General features: G+C 38.9%; 1 protein-coding gene across 1 annotated transcript in view; it reads left to right on the top strand.

The window, feature by feature from the left end:
- Nucleotides 1-19,884, top strand: part of Atp8b4 (ATPase phospholipid transporting 8B4 (putative)) — a 238,584-nt gene that overhangs the window by 194,474 nt on the left and 24,226 nt on the right. The window contains exons 21-23 of the mRNA XM_027926068.2: nucleotides 3,156-3,303; nucleotides 5,966-6,149; nucleotides 6,693-6,916. Of these exons, the coding sequence (XP_027781869.2) occupies nucleotides 3,156-3,303; nucleotides 5,966-6,149; nucleotides 6,693-6,916 (556 nt within the window). The remainder of the gene's footprint in view (nucleotides 1-3,155; nucleotides 3,304-5,965; nucleotides 6,150-6,692; nucleotides 6,917-19,884) is intronic.

Here is a 19,884-nt window from a genome sequence, read left to right as displayed (position 1 = left end):
TTTCTTATAAATTTTCTTCTAACACATAATGATGCAGCTACCCAAGGTTTCATAGCTGGCATCTGTTTTCACTGGTTGGTGCACCAACCAGTCTGACTGGCTGGTCCTGTTCCCCACATTTTTAATAATGAAAATGTTTCAGGGGTTGAATGTCTTATAGGCCTTTCTTATGAAAAGGATGATGAAACTGGGACTGAAAATAAAAGCCTCATGTACTCTCTCCCTTTCTCTACTGTGGGCAGGGTGGTACTATTTCTTTAAATGCCCCTCTGTCACTATGCTCTATCTAGTTCAACCTGGAGGCAGCTTGTGGTGTGGTAGATGGAGAATTAGGAATTTGAAATCGAGGTCTGTCACTGATTAAGCAAGTGGTCAGAAGCCACATAACTCACTGGATGCAGTGATGCACGCCTGCAATCCCACTGACTTGGAAGGCTGAGGCGGGAGGACACGTGTTCCAGGACAGCCTCATCAACTTAGTGAGACCCTGTCTCAAAATAAAAATTAAAAAGGGCTGTGGATGGAGTTCAGTGGGTTCAATCCCCAATATCACAAAAAAAAAAAAAGAAAGAAAGAAAGAAAGAAAGAAAGAGAAAGAGAGAGAGAAGAAAAAGGTCGGGGGAGGAGGGTCAGATAACTCAACAGTGATCCTGTACTCAGGTCTCCTGTCACCAAGCCCAGAGCTGTAACTTTTGCATCAAAGTCCAAATTGTCTTCTTTTAGTCATGGTGTCATGATGTTAATTCACTTCCAAACAGATCCTTTTAATATTTAATATAGAGTACCTTCAAGGAGAGACAGACAGAATGACTTTCTTTTCTACCATCTCTTTTGTTCTTGATAGATTGCCCGCCAGCAAGTACAGACCTAATTAGTCTGCTGTGCCTGTGATGGTATAGGGCCGCCAATGCCACAGTCACCTCAACTACTAATGCATTTCTGCTGCCAAAAACAGAATAAACTGCCCTACATTACAAAGCTTGCAAAACACAGGCATTCTTTTGTTTTAGCTTTTGTTATTTGAATCCTGTGGCTAAGCATCGTGTGTTATGCCTGCAAAAAATGTATAGCTCATATCCATTGAAGGGAATTATGTGCAGCTTTTCTCCCTTCTAATAAATTGTTTTTGCAAGAACCAGCTGGTGTTTGAAGAGCCGAGTTTCTGGAGTAAAAAGAAATGACAGTTACAGAACGTGGACAAAGGTCTGAAAACGTGAGCGCCTAATCTGGCATGGAGTAATGGCTTGCGAGGAGAGGGCAGTGGGAATTTAAACAGAGTTGGAAAACTGTCCCTTTTCTGTCTGGAAAAGGGTTCATGTTAGATGTTAGGAAGACAGTTTTTTGTAAGGGGGGGGTCATAAGTAAATAGAATTTCAGCCAATACTTTCATGAACTTCGCCCTTCTTTGGAATGTTTTCATTCTCTGAGGGGAAAACAGAGGTTGAGTCATTTATATAGCGAATGAGAACTTTACTAAAAAGGAAACCTCGGGAGATGTTTTCCCTGTGGTGCTTTCTTAAGATCCTATTTATGAGCTCTAAAGCATTGTCAGAGAAATGTTCATTTTGAAGGAACTTGTCTCCCTTGCTTTCTTCATTATCTGGGACTATAAATTTTCATGACTGTGAGGATTCCCTGACATGGTTATCTGTAGTGAAAGTCTGATCAGTTACAACACTGATTTTTTCATGTCTTCTCTTCCTCCCCCTTCCCACTGTAACTCCCTAAATTTCACACGTAGCACTCTGATTTTATAAATCTTTTTCTTTGGTTCTGCAAACTAGTTGCTAAATGCATGATAGTATCCTTGGAGCCAAGAGCATGTGACCTCTGGGTTCTTAAGTGCAGGCTGTGATTTTGGTCCTGGACAGCAGAAGGAGATGTTGAGCCAGAGGATAAGGTTGCTTTTGTTGTTGTTGATGTTGTTTTGGTTTTGTTCTTTAAATATAGTATGTAGACAATTAGTGTTGCATTTTCAAATAATTAGAAAAATGAAGGCTCAAATGGTTGTTTTGATACAGTGGTTGTTCTCTTCTTTCAGAGGAACCTTAGCATAAAACCATTTTAATAAACATTTTTTTACATCAAATGAGCCTTTAGGGAGCCCAGTCCATTTTGCTATAAACCCAAATATCCATTATTCTAGTTCAGCTCTCACTTCCCATTTTCTTCTGAGTACTCACTTTGTGCATGTGCCTTAAAGGGTTGGTGACTGGTGTTAGCTCCCCTCCTTAGGGGGCAACTGCTAAGAGGTCTCAGGTTGTGGTTGAAGCCTCCTGTAGTCAGGTCAGCCTACCTATGTTACCTCAAAGCCTGTCACTGAGGAGTTCACAGGGAAGAAATTTCCTGTGTCTTAGCATTTTGAAACGAGCAGTAACATGTCACTTCTAAGGATGCTATGTCAACATCTATGCTTCTTCTTAAATGGAGGAGATGGAGTGTGGGCAGGATTCTTCAACAGCTACTGCTAGTGAGAGCTGGAGCATTTGGACGGAGTTTCTACTTGGAATGCCCCTCCTCTACACTTGGGTGTCGTCATTTCTTTCCAGGGAGATTAATTCTATTGTTTGAACTGATGAATATAAATTTAGCTTAAAATTTTCTATTTTTTATAATGACTAGTAAATACCATCATTTATTTTTATTGTCAAAATTTTAAAGAACATATGTCTCAGAGGACTCCCATTTTAAACCAGATCATATTACATGGTCCCTCAAATTGATGAACTTATACATTTGCAGATGCCCTGGAATTCTTAGAAGATTTTCATCGATTTTCTTTAGTTTTTTGCTTTCCATTATTTAACAACATTGTGAGCCACAGAGTGGTTCTCCAGGCCTTCTATACTAAGTCGACCAAGATTCCCTGGATAAACCCTGCTCAAGATGGTGATTTACCTTTTAGTTGATATAAAACGTTCAGGATGATTTTGTTTTCACTGTGTTCATCAGCCTAGTTCCTGGAATTTAGAAATTTGCTATGGTCTCCCCATCACAAAGAATTCCCAGCTTGCTTGCTGAAACTGGATCTTATGCCATCCTCGGTCCTGCGTAGTGAAGAAATGAATTTAATCTTTTAGGCCAGCCTTTTATAAGAGTTAGTATGTATGCTCCGTATGTTCTGTTATGATTTTCTTTTCCCCTTGTTCTTTTAGGAAAGCAAAGGAAAATCTGTTTGGACAAAACAGAAGTTTTTCCAATGGTCATGTAGTTAGTGAAAACAAGCCGCAGTTGGAGCTGGACTCTGTGGTAGAAGAAACCATAACAGGAGATTATGCCTTAGTCATAAATGGCCACAGTTTGGTGAGTTTGCTTCAGGCTTTTGTCTTTTCTTCTTCTTTTCCTCAATAATCATCTCTTTTGTGCTGTCATAATGAGAACTCTTTTTGTTTTTTTCAAACAAATGGCACTACAAGAAGCAGGGCATACACAATGATTTCCTGTTGCAAAGGGAAAGGAAACTTCTAATATATATCTCATACATTATTGTTTGAACCATCACAGTGAAAGGGAGTCTCCAAAGCAACACTCTAGTCACAGAATATCAGTCTTGTCTAAATGACTGTAGACCACTTAGCAGTATTATTTAAGGGCTTTAAGGGGGAGTGTCACAGCTCGCTGTTATTTAATTAAAGAAATGCAACTGGATGGGTGAATTCTTGTTCTTGTTAAAGTTTGTGATTTGCAGAGCATAACCTGACCTTCATATAATTACCACACCAAATTATTGCCATTAAGATACCTCTGGTGGTTTTTCTAAATAGCAGCATTTTACAGCAATGCCAAACAATTTGCTTTGATTAGGAAATCTGGTTCTTGTCATAATAGAATAAACTTGCATTGTACTTTTGATGTAGTTCAGGTTCCAAATCTTGAACAAATATCAAAACGCTCTTCTGAGTTTCTAATTTAGAATACAAAAGCTCCGATGGCACTCTAGTGAAATTATCATTTGTATGCACAAAGAGCTAATCTCACATCTTTCTTGGGCTTTGACGATCATTTTTCATTTTGGAGTTTGGAAAATAAATGTTTCTTCTTGTAGACAGTTTCTTAGAGGACAAAAGAAGTTGGATGTGAGTAGAGTGCATTTTCCCCCTTGTGATTGTCTGTCTGTTAGCTCTTAGTGCTTAGAGCATTATCCAGCTGGACTCCAGACGTAATGATGTGTTGCCTTCTACACCATGGAAAGTTACAGAGCTCGGGCGCAGGCCAAGCTCAGTCGAAAGTTGGTCCAGATGACACGAACTGCTTCCTTGCTCAGATGAACAGCAACTGAAAATTATGATACTGCCAGCTGGGACTTGAGGCTGGTAGTCTCCAAGCTGAGTTTTCCAGGGACCACAATAGGGAAAGGATCCCCTATGAGTCCTGCTTCAACTTTCCCTCAGGCTCAGAGAAACACTGTGTGGTAGGGTGAGAGTGCTCAGGTGATAATTTACTCCATTCCCTCTCTCTCTGTCTCTAAATTTGTTGAAAGAAGGATCTAAGATAGATGTCTTTAGTAACCCCTTTAGCTTCAAAGCCTGATAGGCATGAAACCATGAAATGTCACTTTATTGTTTAAGGAGAACTGACTCTGTTTTTTGCTAGTGTGGTTGGAAGGTTTTTGTGTTTTTGGTTTTTTTTTAATCATAATTCTAATTTGCTCAAATGCTGATGCTTTACAGAATGTGATCAGTCCCCTCTTTCTCAGAGTCTTAGTCTAGATTTTTTTAAGAGTAGAAAGAAAAGAGGGCTGTTCTGAGCAAGAGTGCCAATTACATGCTTTCTTTTCCAGAAAAGGTGATGATATTTGAGAATGTGGATTCATAATTTTCTATAGGAATTATAGGTTTGGAGATAGAATTTTCTATACCAGAATTATGTTTTTATATTCTTTCAACCATCCGTCCATTCATACCGTTGTCATTTATGAAACATTCCCAGGTCACAGTACTAGAGTCCAAGGATAATAGAACATGGCCACTGTTTTAGGGATTGCTGTCTGGTGATATAGCAAAAACTAGAAAAGAAGAATAAATACAATGCTTTGAGAACATAGAGGTAGGTACATTTAATTCCCTGTAAAAAAAAAATCAGGGAGGACTTTCTGGAGGAAGCAATGGTTTAAAGTAGAGATGACAGCAGGTACAAAGGCACAGAGACAAGAAAAAACCTAGTAAATCTTAGGAAGCAAACAATTTGGCAGAAGCGAAGAAACAGTGGACATAAAGGTCATGATTGAAGATAAAACTCCAAAGGAATGTATGGGCCAGATCATCATGTGCTGTTAATGTCTTGCTAAAAGATAACCTGTGACTCAAAGTTTAAGTGGATTCCCGTTTCCTCTGAATGTGTTTATTCAAGGATGTACAGTGACATTTTTTTCTAGAAAAATAATTGTACAGTGAGTTGGAGGGGATTATGTTATGTTTCAATACTTTTCTAGCATGTTGAAGCCTCTTCTGTATTTGGAGAGGAGTGAGGGTGGAAATGACTTCAGGGACCCTATTTGAAATGCAGGTACCATGCCACCCTTTAGCACAGTTCAGTAGCTGTGTTCTCCAAAAACAATGCAAAGGAGACAAATAGCCTGTCACAAAGAACAAACAAATCACTAACATTTGTAGTTCCATCTAAATTTGGAGAGATGATGAATAAATTTTTGTCTTTTGCTTTCTCTAAACTTAGTGGTTTCTAGAACTTTTCCAGCATTTAACCATCTCTTGCCAGTGTAGCCTGGTAAGGTGTTTAGGGGGACACATGAAGGGCATAGTCTTCATTTTTATTTTTAAATTCCTTGGTGCTTACTGGAAGTTTGATACTAATTTCTTTGGTTTTGTTTGCTTTTGTGACCTGGATCAACAATGACTTGAAGTGAATCAAATGGTTTTAAAAAGCAGTTAAGAAAACAAGAGATTTGCTTCTCAGCAACCTTCATTTATTGTTGCTTGTTCTTTTCTGATTTTTTTTAATAACACAGGCTCATGCCCTAGAAAGTGATGTCAAGAATGATCTCATAGAGCTTGCCTGCCTGTGTAAGACTGTGGTTTGCTGCAGAGTTACCCCACTCCAGAAAGCTCAAGTAGTTGAGCTGGTGAAAAAACACAGAAATGCTGTCACTTTGGCCATCGGTGATGGAGCCAATGATGTCAGCATGATTAAAAGTAAGAGGATATCTGCTCAAGGGGCATGTTGTATATCTAGAATCCTCAGGTTCAGCATTTGGTAATGTGTGCTAGAGATTGCATTAAAATTTAATTTTGCTGTAGTTCTTAAATAATGATACTTTCTGGGTCCAATGCTTCCACCATTATTTTAATTCATAAGATTGGTATGAATTAATCGAATCATTTGTGTGTTTTTAGGTTAAAGAAAAGGACATTGGTTACCTAATACTGTGTGGGCAGATAAGTAGCTAGAGTATAGAAAGAATTAAGAGCCATTTTGCAACATGTGGGTTTAACCCCATCTTTGCCACTTACAAATTGGAAAACCCGTAGAAGTACTAAACTTTTCTGAGCTCAATTTCCTCTTACATAAAACTAGGGTTAATACTCATTGGAAGTGTTTCATGACATAATATATGTGAAAATTTATAATTGCTATAAGTTTCCAAAAATGAATGACATACAAAAGGCATGGCTAAATTCACAGAAGAGATTGTGTCTTCCTGTTGGGAGTGAAAGTGTTCTTCTCTTCCTTTGTAGGTGCTCACATTGGCGTTGGCATCAGTGGCCAGGAAGGACTACAAGCAGTCTTAGCCAGTGACTATTCATTTGCACAGTTTAGATATCTCCAAAGGCTTCTCCTTGTTCATGGAAGGTGGTCCTATTTCCGAATGTGCAAATTCTTGTGCTATTTCTTCTATAAGAATTTTGCATTTACACTTGTGCACTTCTGGTTTGGATTCTTCTGTGGTTTCTCAGCCCAGGTTGGTAAAAGCACTTTTGTTTCTTCTGTAAAATCCCATATGTCATCAGCTGGCCAGGCTGGCACTAAAAAAACACACAAACGCAGAAATACCTTATTATGGGGTCAGGGATGGCTCTGAGACCTCAGGTTTCAGCTCCCACTTTGGAAGGCAAGGGGAGCAAGGGAGGCAAGAGGCAAGAGAGAGAGCACACCTGAAACCCCCCTATTTAATGGGGAGAAGCCATTCATAGAATATTCCACCCAAATAAGGCAAGGGATTGGGTTTTGAAGGGTGGAGTCTTGCTTGGTGATGTCTTGTGGTTAGCAGGTTGATTAACATCTTAGAAAGCCACACCCATCTCAGGTGCTATGTGGGATCACAGGTAGAGCAAGAGAAAAGGCACATGTGCGTCCATCACATAGCCCCCAAAGCGTGCAATGCCAGACCAGTCCCCTCATATGCTCAAATGTGCATAGCTCACACACACAGCTCATGGATGGCTTGTGACACCCATGAATTACATGGGATCTTCTTCATAGTTTTTTGTTAACAAGTAGAGAACATTTTAATTTTATTTTTATTGGTGCATTTTAATTATATGTAATAGTGAGATTCATTGTGATATGTACATAATGCACATTGTATAAAGTAATCTATTTAATTATCCTATGCCTCCCTTTTTCTTCCCCCTCCCTCCCCAATCCCCCTTTTCTACTTTACTGGCCTTACATTATTTTAGAGAACATTTTTATGGGGCCTGATACAAGTGACAGTATTAACAATTATGTAATTGATAGTTGACATGAGCTTTGAATCCAATCCCCCAAAATACTATATTTAGCTGGAATTTTATTTACTTCCTTATTTATATAGCAACCAATGTGTATTCCTTCTATGCACTTTTTATTTTTTATTGAAATGTTTTGTTGCGATGACAGGTAAGCTCGATGAAGAGTTTTAATTTAAAACTGAAGTCTGAGAACACTAACAGGAAATGCAGAGGTCTCTTTTTGGGGAAGGCAGTCATTGACTCACCACATTGAATGTAATCTGGGCTGAAAGTAAATGTGTTTTATATCAGGGAGAAGTAATTAATACTGTGACATTAAAATTGTTTTAATAGCAACTCAGCTGAAAGTTGTTCTATAGATGATATTGGTAACAAGTAAAGTTAGCAAATCCATAAACTAGAATCCTATTTTTATATCTACAAGCAGATAACAACTTAATTTGATCACATACGTATATACTCTACACATTTTACTTCGCCCATGGGTTTTATGACTTTAATGTCATATTTTACATATTTTTATAGTTTTTATAACTTAATAAGTTACTGTTGTCTTACTTGTTTGTATACCATAGATATAATTGGTTTACCCACTATTATTGCGGTATTAGAGTATTCTGCTTTTGACTTTCATCAGTGTGTTTTATACTTCCATATGTCATCGTGTCATTAATTGGCACTCTCTTTCTTCAGCTTGAAGAACTTCCATTAGCTTTTCTTGTAAGGTAACTCTGGTGGAGATAAATTCTCTCAGCTTTTGTTTGAGAAAGTTTTTATCACTTCTTCAGTTTTGAAAGACACAGGGTATAGTATTCTTGGTTGGCAGTTTCTTTTCTTCCAGAATTTGGAACTTATCACTCTACTCCCTCCAAGCCTGCAGGGTTTCTGCTGAGGGATTCACTCATAGTCTTGTGGAGGTTCCCTTATATGGGAGATTCACTTTTACCTTGCTGTATTTAATACTCTGTCTTAGCTTTTTTTTTTTTTTTTTTAAATCCTGACCCCACTCCCAAATCAGGAGCTCATTCATGCCAAGCATGCACTCTACCATGAGCTGCACTCCCAGCCTTGTCTTTAACTTTTGACAATTTGATTGTGGGGTATCTTGTTGTGGGTCTTTGGATTTGTCTTATTTAATGTCCTTCAGGCTTCCTGAACTTGGCTATTTTCTTCCCCAGGCAAGGGACATTTACTGCTATTATTACTCTGAATATGTTTTGTGTCCCCTTTCCTCCTCTTTTCCTTCTAGCATACTGTTTAAGTTGTTTCTGCTTGATGCTGTAGTGTAAGGAGTCTCAAGTTATCTTCATTCTTTTTCATTCATTTTTCTTCTTGCTTCTCAGAGAGGATGACTGATTCTAGTGACCTATCTTTTGAGTTATAGATCCTTCTTCTTTTTGATCCAATATGCCATTGAACCCTTCTACAAAATGTTTAATTTCAATTATGGTATTCTTGAGCTCTGTTATTTCTGTTTGGAACATTTTTATAGTTCTTATATATTTGTTGAAATTTTCAGTTGAGTCTTGAATTGCTTACCTGACCTTACTGAGCATCTTTACGACCATTATTTTGAATTCCCTGCCGGGTAAGTCACATATCTACACTTCACTCAGATTAGTTTCTGGAGATTTATCTTGTTCTTTTATTTTGAATATATTTTTGTTTCTTCATTATTTTTGACTTTCTGAATTGGTTTCTGCACATAAGCTAAGACAACTTGTCAGATAGGTCTTGTGTAGGAGAAGGTTCCAACCAATCCATCTAGTTAGAGATTTTAAGATACCTTCCAAATCATTGTCTAGGATACTGTCTCTGACATTGTTGGATCCCTGGAGATTAGGATGTGCCAAGTTCTGTCAATACCCTGCCAGATTCTCTAGATGCAGCTGGAAAGGTTGTGATATTGGATATCTGTTCTACTTCTTTCTCTCTTCACAGTGAAGCTAATCACACATATTTGTTGCCTACTCTCTTACCTTAAGCCAAGGGTAGGATCTGTGGCAAATGCCTGTATTCAGGTTCAGATCATACCCTCTGATCCTGGGGAGATAGCTGCTGGAAGTGAGTCCCTTGATATCCTCTTTGATTTCTACAGTCTAGAGTCTCCCAAGAATGCAAATCCCCATTGACCCCTGGATCAGTAAAGAGACAGTTCCTTGGATGGAAGCTATAAAAGTTAAGGCACTTAGTATATGGCCTCATTCCTTCTAGGAAAAAAGAGTAATTCTGGTTGTATTACTAGGGTGAACTGGAGGAAAGTCTCATGAAGTTCCAAACTCTGGCTTCTAGAGGGCTACTATTTGTAGCTCCTTGATGCAAGTTCTTTAGAATTCAGCTCCCAAATACCACTGGATGTATGTACCTTTAGCCCCTTCCAGAAAGAAAATAGGAGCTGCATATTCTCATCCCCTTTCTGCACTACTCCAAGTGGGTATAATGAGTGTATGTCCACATAAAACCACCATATGCCTAGACCCTTCTATTCCCAGAGCTTAGAAGTTGAGAATGAAATCCTTCAAGACTTACCTATGAAAGTTTGGGCACTCTGGGGGAAAGAAAAAGGGTTGTGTTTTAAAAGTACTTTCTCTGTTCTTCTCTTGGGGATTGAAGCCCCTAGAAATACTTATGCATTGGTATAAAACCACAGATTCCCCCTGCAATCTAGAAAGACTTATGTATCTAATACACTCCATTCCCAGAATTAGTGAATTAAAAGCCAAACCATGGGAAACTTTAGAATTAGCTCTAGGAAGTCCAAACCCCTCTCTCCATAGGAAGAAGCTGTGTCAGGGATTGCTTTCTTGATATGAAGGCATAGTACCTGGGGAAAGGTCCATATCCAAATATGCTTCATCTTTTCCTACCCATGTGACATGAGTGCTTTCTCAGTTGCCTGATGGGCAGGAGTCTCTGACTTGCCTTCAGAGGGAATTGGTCCATGAGTAGATGTTTACTTGGTATGTCTGTGGGTGGAGGGACACATCCATTTGGAGAAACAGGACCCTCTTATTCTACCACATTGCTGTTGTCACTTTCCTATTCATATTAAATTATAGTTATTTAACCCCCATATCTTGGATATCAGATATTCTGACCCTAGGTAGAAACCATGAAATGTAATAACTATAGTATCTAAATATACTTAAGAAAAAAATTAGAAAACTTGGATGTAGGCGGCATGGCATTAATATTTTGAATAATGGTTTGTATTTACAGATACACAAAACCTATATAGGCAAGTTTATTGCCAACTTGTCTTTGTTAAAACCGTGAAGCTGAAAGTAATGTTCAATGATTTCTAACTTCTAAAGAAAGGTAACTTTCTTTTTTCTTCTCTTTCTTTTTTTAATTTTTTTTTTTTTTTTTTTTTTGAGGTGCTGGAAATTGAACCTTAGGCCTAAACAAGTGCTCTACCCCGGAGCCACGCCCTCAGCCCTTGGGTTATTTTCTGCTTTGCTTTTAGGATCTGATATACTTGTCTGAGTCAGATGTTAAGCAACAAGATTTTTAGTCCTTTCACCAGTATTTAAATTTTAAAAGACAAAAGGGAGAACAAAAATTGCTCCAAAGACATGAGTATCAGATGGTTGGATCCAGCTGTAAGACACACTACCTGACTATGATTAGGTTTCTGAATGTTTAATTTAGCATGTTTCTTTTGTGCTTCTTTCTTTCTTCTCTTATGTTTTTTTTATGTAAAAAAAATCTAGTTAATTGCAAAGTATTAATTTTGAATCCATTCTCATTCCTGATTTACCCTATTCTTTCCTGAGCTGGTGAATTGGGCTGGTCCAGCTTTAGCATGCATAGAACCACCTGGAAGGCCTGTTAAAGCACATCTCACTGGATCCCAGTCCCAGGGTTTCTGATTCACTGGGTCTGAGGTAAAGCCCAAGAACTTAATCTATCTAACAAGTTCCCTAGAAATGCTGATGTTGCAGGACCATATTTTGAGAACCACTGGGTTGGCCAACCTAGAAGAATATCCAAAGGTCTGCTTTCTTGAACCCAGAACCTGGAGTGAGATCCAAGCTGCTGACCTTTTGTTCTGTCCATGTTGGACCTTATTCATCTTTACTGAGGCAAGGAGACCAGTTAAGCAAACAACTGACCTCCATGTATCAAAAATTCCCAGAGTTTAGAATCCCCTCATCCCTCCTACCAAATCATCATCTCTCAGGTGTATTATACCTGTACCAAGATAGGGTCTGGAGGGAAAGGGTATCTGTTTCAGGGTAGAGGATTGTGTTCTCCAATTCAGTCAGTCTGTTAAGATTTCATCTACCTAACTATTAGGTCCTTAAGGAAAAGAAGCGTATCTAAATGCAGACTTATCTGGAACGGCTCCTGGCAAATAGGAGGCATTCCAGCCATTTCATGTCGTTGGGTGTTTCTAAAGCCCTTTCTCATGATTGAGGCAAGTGCAGCAAGAACAGCTATTCCAGCCTCCAGTCACTTTTCTCAGTTACCACTTACTCTACCTGCACCAAGGGCCAACCCCACAGGCTCTGGATGTGGTCCGTGTAAATGTGTGCAGCCTGAGCAACACTATGGGAAAAGGAGCTCAGGGTCTAAGACTATAAATGTGGTGATGGCATTGATTCCAGAATGTCTCATGATGGTCTTTCAGTTCTGTTAATACTTTTATGACATGATAATTAACTGGGCCACAAGTGATGCATTTCCCAGTTTTCTACACATCAGTTCATTATAGGAAAGACAGAACAGATTTCCAAGGTTTATTTTGTTGCCTAGGACTTGTCTGATTTAAATATGGCAGGGCAAATCATTTTTAGACAAAGGAGCAATCACTATATAAAACTGATTGGGCTTCTGAGAAGTCCCAAACTGCTCTCTACTCTGCCCTAATTTGTAAGATAATCTGGGTCCCAGGCTTATATTGGAAAGGATCCTTGGTCTCATTATTTAATCCTTTTATTCATTCAATAAATAGTTTCTAAGCTCTTGCTACGTGTCAAATTATGGTGCCTCCTAGAACCTGTATCTTCGGTATGGGAAAAGGTGCCTTCTCTGTGGGCATGTGCAGGGTTTGTTTTTTTTTTTTTGGAGGGGGGTGGGTGGTACCAGAGGTTGAACTCAGAGGCACTCAACCACTGAGCCACATCCCTATCCCTATTTTGTATTTTTTATTTAGAGACAGGATTTTACTGGGTTGCTTTGCACCATGCTTTTGCTGAGGCTGGCTTTGAACTTTTGATCCTCCTGCTTCAGCCTCCCAAGCCACTGAGATCACAGGCATGCACCACTGCACCTGGCTGTTATGGAGGTTTCAAGGTTCTATTTGTAGGGTTTTTAGAGAAATAGATAGGCTTGTGAAGAGAGTAACAAGTAGTAATTTGTTACGGTCTATTGGAGAGGAGAGGTACCCATGAATGATATCAACACAGGTTTCAACTTCTATGTAGAATCATGATGTTGCACTAACATCTAGGGATAAAAATTATAGTTGTAGCTAATACTTAATAGCACTTGCTATGTTCCAGACATTGTTTAAATGTTTTACCTCTATTAGCTCAGTTTCGTGATAATCATGGGAAGTAGGTTTTATAATCATGGTCTATATCATGTTTTTAAAAGTGACTTATAATTTTAAATTGTGCTTAAAAAAACAAAATAACACAAAATTTACCATCCTAGCTATTTTGAAGCGTGTAGTTCAGTAGTGTTAAGTCCATTCACATTGTTGTGCAATAGATTGCCACAACATTTTCTTTTTCTTTTTGTCTTGCAAAATGGAAACTCTGCCCACTGAATAGCAGCTCTCCATTTCCCCCTCCCCCAGTCCCTGGCAATCATCTTTATATTTTCTGTTTCTATCAGTTTTACTATTTTAGATATAACATGGAGTCATACAGTATTCATCTTTTTCTGATAGGCTTGTTTCACTTATGCCCCCAATGTTCATGTGATAGGATTTCCTTCTTTTTAAGGCTAAATAACATTCCATCATATAATATATATAATATTTTGTTTGTCCATTTGCCCACCAATGAACATTTGAGTTTCTTCCACCTCTTTATCTACAATAGGTTAATATTTTCTAAATAATATTTCAAATTCTACTGTGCAGTAAACTTCATTTTTTTTCCACCCCCAACTCCTCATTTTCTCTCCACAGACATGAAAATTCACAATTTGCATTGGTCTATTAAAGACTCTGACAAGTCCAAATGTAAAGAAATCATAATTGATTGTTTCCAAGATGCATATATTCGTCTATTTTTTCACATATGACATCTCTAAAATATATATGGATGTAACTTTGTAATCAAAAGCATATTACAATAGCCCTTGATCTAGAGTAAAGTCACTTTTTCCAGAGAGCATTTAAATAGCTTCTGGGGGCACAGCCAACCTGAAATCTCTTTCTCTTTCTAAGGATATTTTAAAAATCTGTTTACAAATTACAGCAAATGGCAGTTGTGGTTTAAGTTTTCAGTAGAGTTTTTCTTGTAGGTTTTTTGTCTGTTTGTCTTTCTGTCTTTCCCCTTAGCTAATGCAAAGCTGACCCAGGTAAGTTCCCTTACAGTCCCTTTTCTACATGAAGATTTGTTGCTCTTTTACTCTCATACTGAGGATTTGGTCCTTTGCTGCTTTAGCTTGATGGGAATGTTAGGTTCCCTATTTGGTTTAATCTTGGCATCAACAATGATGTCTCTTTGGGATTATTACCCAAATTCATTTGGCATGGAGACCTGTCCCCCCCCCCCCCCAAGCAACATGTACAGTGTAATGTAGGACAGGTGCCATAGGGAACTCTTTTGGGAAACTCCGGAATAGATGTCTTTACAGTGGCAATTTCAAAACATGACATTGCCCTGCAATTTATCCTACTTCTGTTTTTTGAAAATTTATTCATTCATTTTACAAATGTATGAAGCACAAAATGATGCTAAGAATATTATCCTCATAAGAACAGGCTATTTATGTTTTTTCCTTTCAAACAATTTCATTTCCTTTATTAACTGTAGTTCTCAGTACAAAATATCCCTATATATATCAAAGTAGTTGTTTACATTCAACCTTTTAAAACCATCTTTTTTACTATCCTCAAACTATTTTTTGATTATACAAATATTTATATGATAACATACATTAATTTATACACCTGGGACTATACTTTTTTGTATTTTTCCTATGGGAAAAACACATAACATTTTGAAAAACCTCTTAGATTTACATTCTTCAAGAATGTTATTTTCCTTAATGTTCTCATTTTCCCCGTACAGCTGTAAGTCACCTGGCATTGTCAAACTGCGAGTAGAAATATTTCCTTGCCATCTTGGAAAGGATAGACAAAATGATGACTAGGACAAGACCCTACCCAGTTAGAATTGTTTTTATCATTGGAAAATGAAGATGTGTATAAATAGGTATAATAGAAAGATTGTGAAGAAAGTTCCTGAGAGAGCAGGGGGGAAGGAGAAGAATCTGGGACTTCTGAGGCTCTGTTTGCAAGTGAGAACTTTCAAAGTTGAGATCTAAAAAGGCCTGAAAGTCTGGCCACCTGCAGAGACACTGGGCCTGGTGTGCAAAAGGTGTGAGAGAAGAGAGTAAAAGGAGGAAATCCCTCCCTATCTCACAACTCCCGACTGACCTGTGGTTATCTGGAATCTTCTAATTTTAAAAATTCCATTTAACACCAACTCATTCATTAATACCTTCTAAAAACTGCATGGTGCTGAAGGGGAATCTGACATACTGGTATTTGTATGCAGTGTGAGAATCCTGTTTTAGAACAGGTGTTTTATCACGATAAAGATGGAGACTTGGGTGTTCACCACTCCGTCCCACGTGTGACTGGCCTCGTGCATTGGCTACTGAGAACCGACTGAGGGCCACTGGGATGTGGGATTGGGATTGGCAGGAATCATTGTTTCTTTTCTATTCCCTGTTTTTCACTAGAAGGACCTAATCAGCCACTGAAGATGTTTTGACTTTTTTCCCTTAGCCTTGTTTTTCTAAGGACAATATGCTTTAAATGAGGCAAGTGGAAAGAAAGCAACACATTTGGGAGAAATATTAGTCTACAGAGAATGAGAATTTGTGAATGGGGGGCATTTTTGCAGTCACCCTCCTTCCCGCTCCTGTCGTAATCATCATCTAGCTGGTGTTGGCATCCAAAGTCATGTGTTGGGTAATCAGTCTTTCTTTGCTCCTAAAGCCATCAGATGGCTGCTTAGTTCCAGTCTTCTTTAAAAAGCTGGCCATCTGAGGTCTTCCCACCTCCTGCCATATTCTTCTAAGTTGCTTCAATGGAGTTGAAAGCTCCATGGTGAAAAGGATCGAGTAGCAATAAAAACTCCAGGGCCTGGTAAATTCAGTAACAGCTGGCATCTCTTTAGAGGACATTCCTGGATAGGCCTTATCGTCAGTCAGTTTCTCTGTCTAATCCTGACAGGAGTTAGACTCACATACACATTCTCTAACACAGAGCCTCTCATTTTTGCATGTTCATTCATTTAATAAAAATAAACTGAGTGCCAGTTTAGGGCCAGGCGCTCTTATGGCCTTTAGGGACACTAGAGTGATTTGGAGACATGCGTTTCCTGCCCTCCGAGAACTTATAGTCTGGGAGTGATTTTATTTTCACAAATGTGGAACTGATGTAGAATAACTCAATAGTCGTGCTTCTCTTATTTTTCACCAAAATTTGTTTGAAATCAATTTACAATGGATGAGTCACATCTTGGGGCCAACCTGTGAACTCCTAGTATGATTCATAAACATCTAAATATTCTTCCCTGCAACTCTCAATAGATGCTTTGAAGTAATGCATTCTGCACTTGACAGAATCTGACCAAATGTAAACAGATTGTGTTTTTTTAGACACAATGTTGACTTGTAAAAACGCCAGTTAATTACTTAATGAAGTGACATATGCTATTTCTTTACTATTTTGGCCTGTCTTTTGGAGCCTGGTGAGTTTTACCCAGGTTGTTATTCTCTGATGATAGCTCCTGTAGATTTCAGCTAAAGCCACATCCTGGTAGGTGGGCTGGGAACAGATGCGTAAGCCAATCCAGCTGTGCCTTGTGAGGCTCCAAGAGGGCTCAACTGAGGGACCATTCACCACCTGTGCAATCGTGGCACTTAGGACATCTCAGAAGGCTGGTGAGGATGTGATGCTGGCTGGATTGTGCTTGGTTTACATACTTCCCTCTGGTTAACTCAGTACCTCACCTCTGTCGTGACTGATTTGGGAAACATGAGGAAAGAATCTGCCTGGGAGGTACCAAATTCCCTTCTGCTTTCTTTGCTAAGTGAATTCTCCTGGGAGAAACAGCTGGGACAAAGAACAAAGCACGCATGTCTTGCTGAAACCTAGATCCTTTGCTCTGGCAGGGAACTTCAGAGATGAGTGTAGCTCCTCACTTTACAGAGGAGGAGCCCAGTCCCCCAGGAGCTGGGGATCGTTGGTGAGCAAGGGCAGAACTGGAACCCTGTATCTGATGTCCCCATTAGTGCTCTTTCTACTCTGCTCAGTACATGCCACTTGACTTACCATGAATTTAGAAAAGCTAATGGCTATATCCTTTTATATTTTATTTTTTCAACTATCTTCCCTCAACCCCTAATCAACAAATGTTTGCTTTACTTGGAATCTGAAGGAAAAACATCCAGAAATAGTCTCATATGACTATGTTAAGGAGATGAACTCTCTTATTGAGAAAAAGTTTATATCTTTCTTGGGTGGTATTTTCCAGAGCTTAGACCTGTAGGAAGAGTAGGCCTACTCCTAGGCAAACTGTCTTCTAGAATCATCTGAAAGCTTGAGGCCACCATCTGCTGGCAAACATTCCAACTGAGCTGTCACTGAGGGACAAATTCAATATAATCTATCCTAATGAGATTTTCTGCCAGCTTTCTGGTCCAGAGAAGTTTGGATAAAGGTCAGATATGCCTCTAAACAGAATCATGGAGTCTTTTAAAAGAGATGCCTTATTCTAATCTACTATTGAAACCGGTGATTTGCATGGAGTCCACTGTGGGGTTGTTTACACTATTAATACCTGTAACTTTAAAAGCACCCTATGCCTTCAGGAGATTTAATAAAAATGAGCTGCTGCCCTGCAGAGTTAGTGCCAAAGGGGGAAAAAAAATGTTGAGGCCCTATTTAGGAACTTCACATTTAAAACTATGCAACTACTGGCACTGTGTACTTGTGAGATGATATTATCTGATGACAATTTATCATTGTCAGTGAGATACAGAGCTGTGTATTTTTAAAAATTTCTGCTGTGATATGGAAGCAATTATCTTGTCAAGGCTGGAAAAACTTTAGTTTTGTCAAACAATATAAGAAAGCGCACAGTGAAAAGTTTAGAAAGTGATGTGAAAGAGTGCCACTAATCTCAAAGCTTTGATGACTTCATGGATTGGGTTACCTGTGAGTCTGTTTCTACCTTGAATGGAAGCTCCTCTCTCCCTTGCTTTCCAGATGTGCTCTGTGGAAAACCAAGGGTGGGGCCTGGTGCTCAGGCTCAGCCATTCTTCCTGGAGCCTGCTAGTGGGTTTCTGTTAATTACGTAAATCAACAACAGATGTGCTGAAGCTGAGCACCTCATATTTATTCCACAATGTGTTTTCTTTAAATGACAAATGTTTTTTAAGGCAAAAAAAAAAAAAAAGTCATTATATAGCTTTTCTCTGCAATACAAAGCAAAAGGGGGATATGTATCTCCAAAGAGGCAGTTTGTGTCATTATTTAAATAAGTAGCTAGATCCACCATCTCAGAGCAGAAAGCCCCATGTAACTGTTTAAGAACCTTATGGAGGTTTATATACATGTGGCATTTATAAATCATTGATTTTGTGTTCTCCAAGCTGTTTTTAGATTGTAATTTGTAGTCAGGGTATTTTTACTCTATATAAAATGGTTGATAAGACTAATAAATTGCTCCCACAAAGAAGGAAGCAAGGAGGAGCTTTCCTTAAATAGGAAAACAGTGAAGCTGGAAAAACTGAAAATTCTCCTCTTCCCTTTTATTTCTGATCTGTGAAAAGATACTAGATTGTTCCAAGCAGACTAGTGGCAACTCATAGAAGTGTGTCTTTTCTCTCTTAGTTTGGACTTCTGAAGATAGGGAATAGAAATTTTAGAAGAAGAAATAGCAAAATAATTCGAGTCAAAATCAGAATGTTGGCATCATTCAAGTAGTCTGGTCTTAGAACACAGGCTTGTCCCTCTAGGTACCCTAGAAAAGTTGTTCCCCTGCCCCCATCCCCTCAGGGTATCTGGTCAACCAGTGTAGTGGAGGAGGGGAGGTGGGAGAGGGCCTGAAGATGAAGGGAAGGGGGAAAACAAGGGCAGAGTCCATGCGGGTCCTGACCTAGGCTTGTGCATCCCTCTCAGTCAGTCCTAGTCACCAAAGGGGGCCCTTAATTGTCTGAGGGGGGTCAAAGGAACATAAGTGAAAGTGAGGCATATTTCTAGGATAACTGAGTAATTGAGGATCTCTTGCAAGAGGAAGAAGTGTGTTAAAGAAAAAAATTCTACTGTGGCTTTAATTTCTGTGGAAGTCCCTGATATTTAAACTGTGCCAAGTCATTGCCAATAACCAGGAAAGGTGATTTCTAACGTGAAGGACACAAATGAACAAATTTTGGTAGAGCCTGAGACAAAGCCAGAATTGTCTGTGATGGATGTAATTAAGAATTCCTGAGGAAAATACTTAATTATATTGAGGAATTCGTTTTTACTTAAATCTTGTTCTAAATTTCTATTCATTTTGTGAACATAGTGGTTTAGTACAGGAATAAATGTCTCTGGTTAGTTGTCCCAACAAAAATTATATTTTCATTACAAATACAATTAGTGGGGAAATGTACCCTCTATTTACCCATTAAGCACACCACCTGAAACCTGGACCCTTGCATTCTTCTTCCTCCCTCCTTTTTCCCCTTTCCTCCTTCCATATTGATAGTGTCACTGTACTGAGCAGTATCTGTTTTTCGATGCTGGACTGCCATTTACTCGTTTCATTGGATACCCACAGCCTCCCTGTAAACCCCGTTTTATAGCCAAGGAACAGAGACTCAGAGAAGTTGGGGATTTTACTCAAGGCCACACAGTTATGTCTACTGACTCCAATACCTTTCCTCTAAGGATCTAGGTTTCTTTTATCAAAAGCTTACCACATGCCAGGCACTGAGTTAGGTTCTTGGGCCC

The sequence above is a fragment of the Marmota flaviventris genome, chromosome 2 (assembly GCF_047511675.1).
Source record: "Marmota flaviventris isolate mMarFla1 chromosome 2, mMarFla1.hap1, whole genome shotgun sequence".
Lineage (NCBI taxonomy): Eukaryota > Metazoa > Chordata > Mammalia > Rodentia > Sciuridae > Marmota > Marmota flaviventris.
The sequence above is the reverse complement of the archived record's forward strand: the minus strand, read 5'-3'. Positions and strand labels throughout refer to the sequence as shown.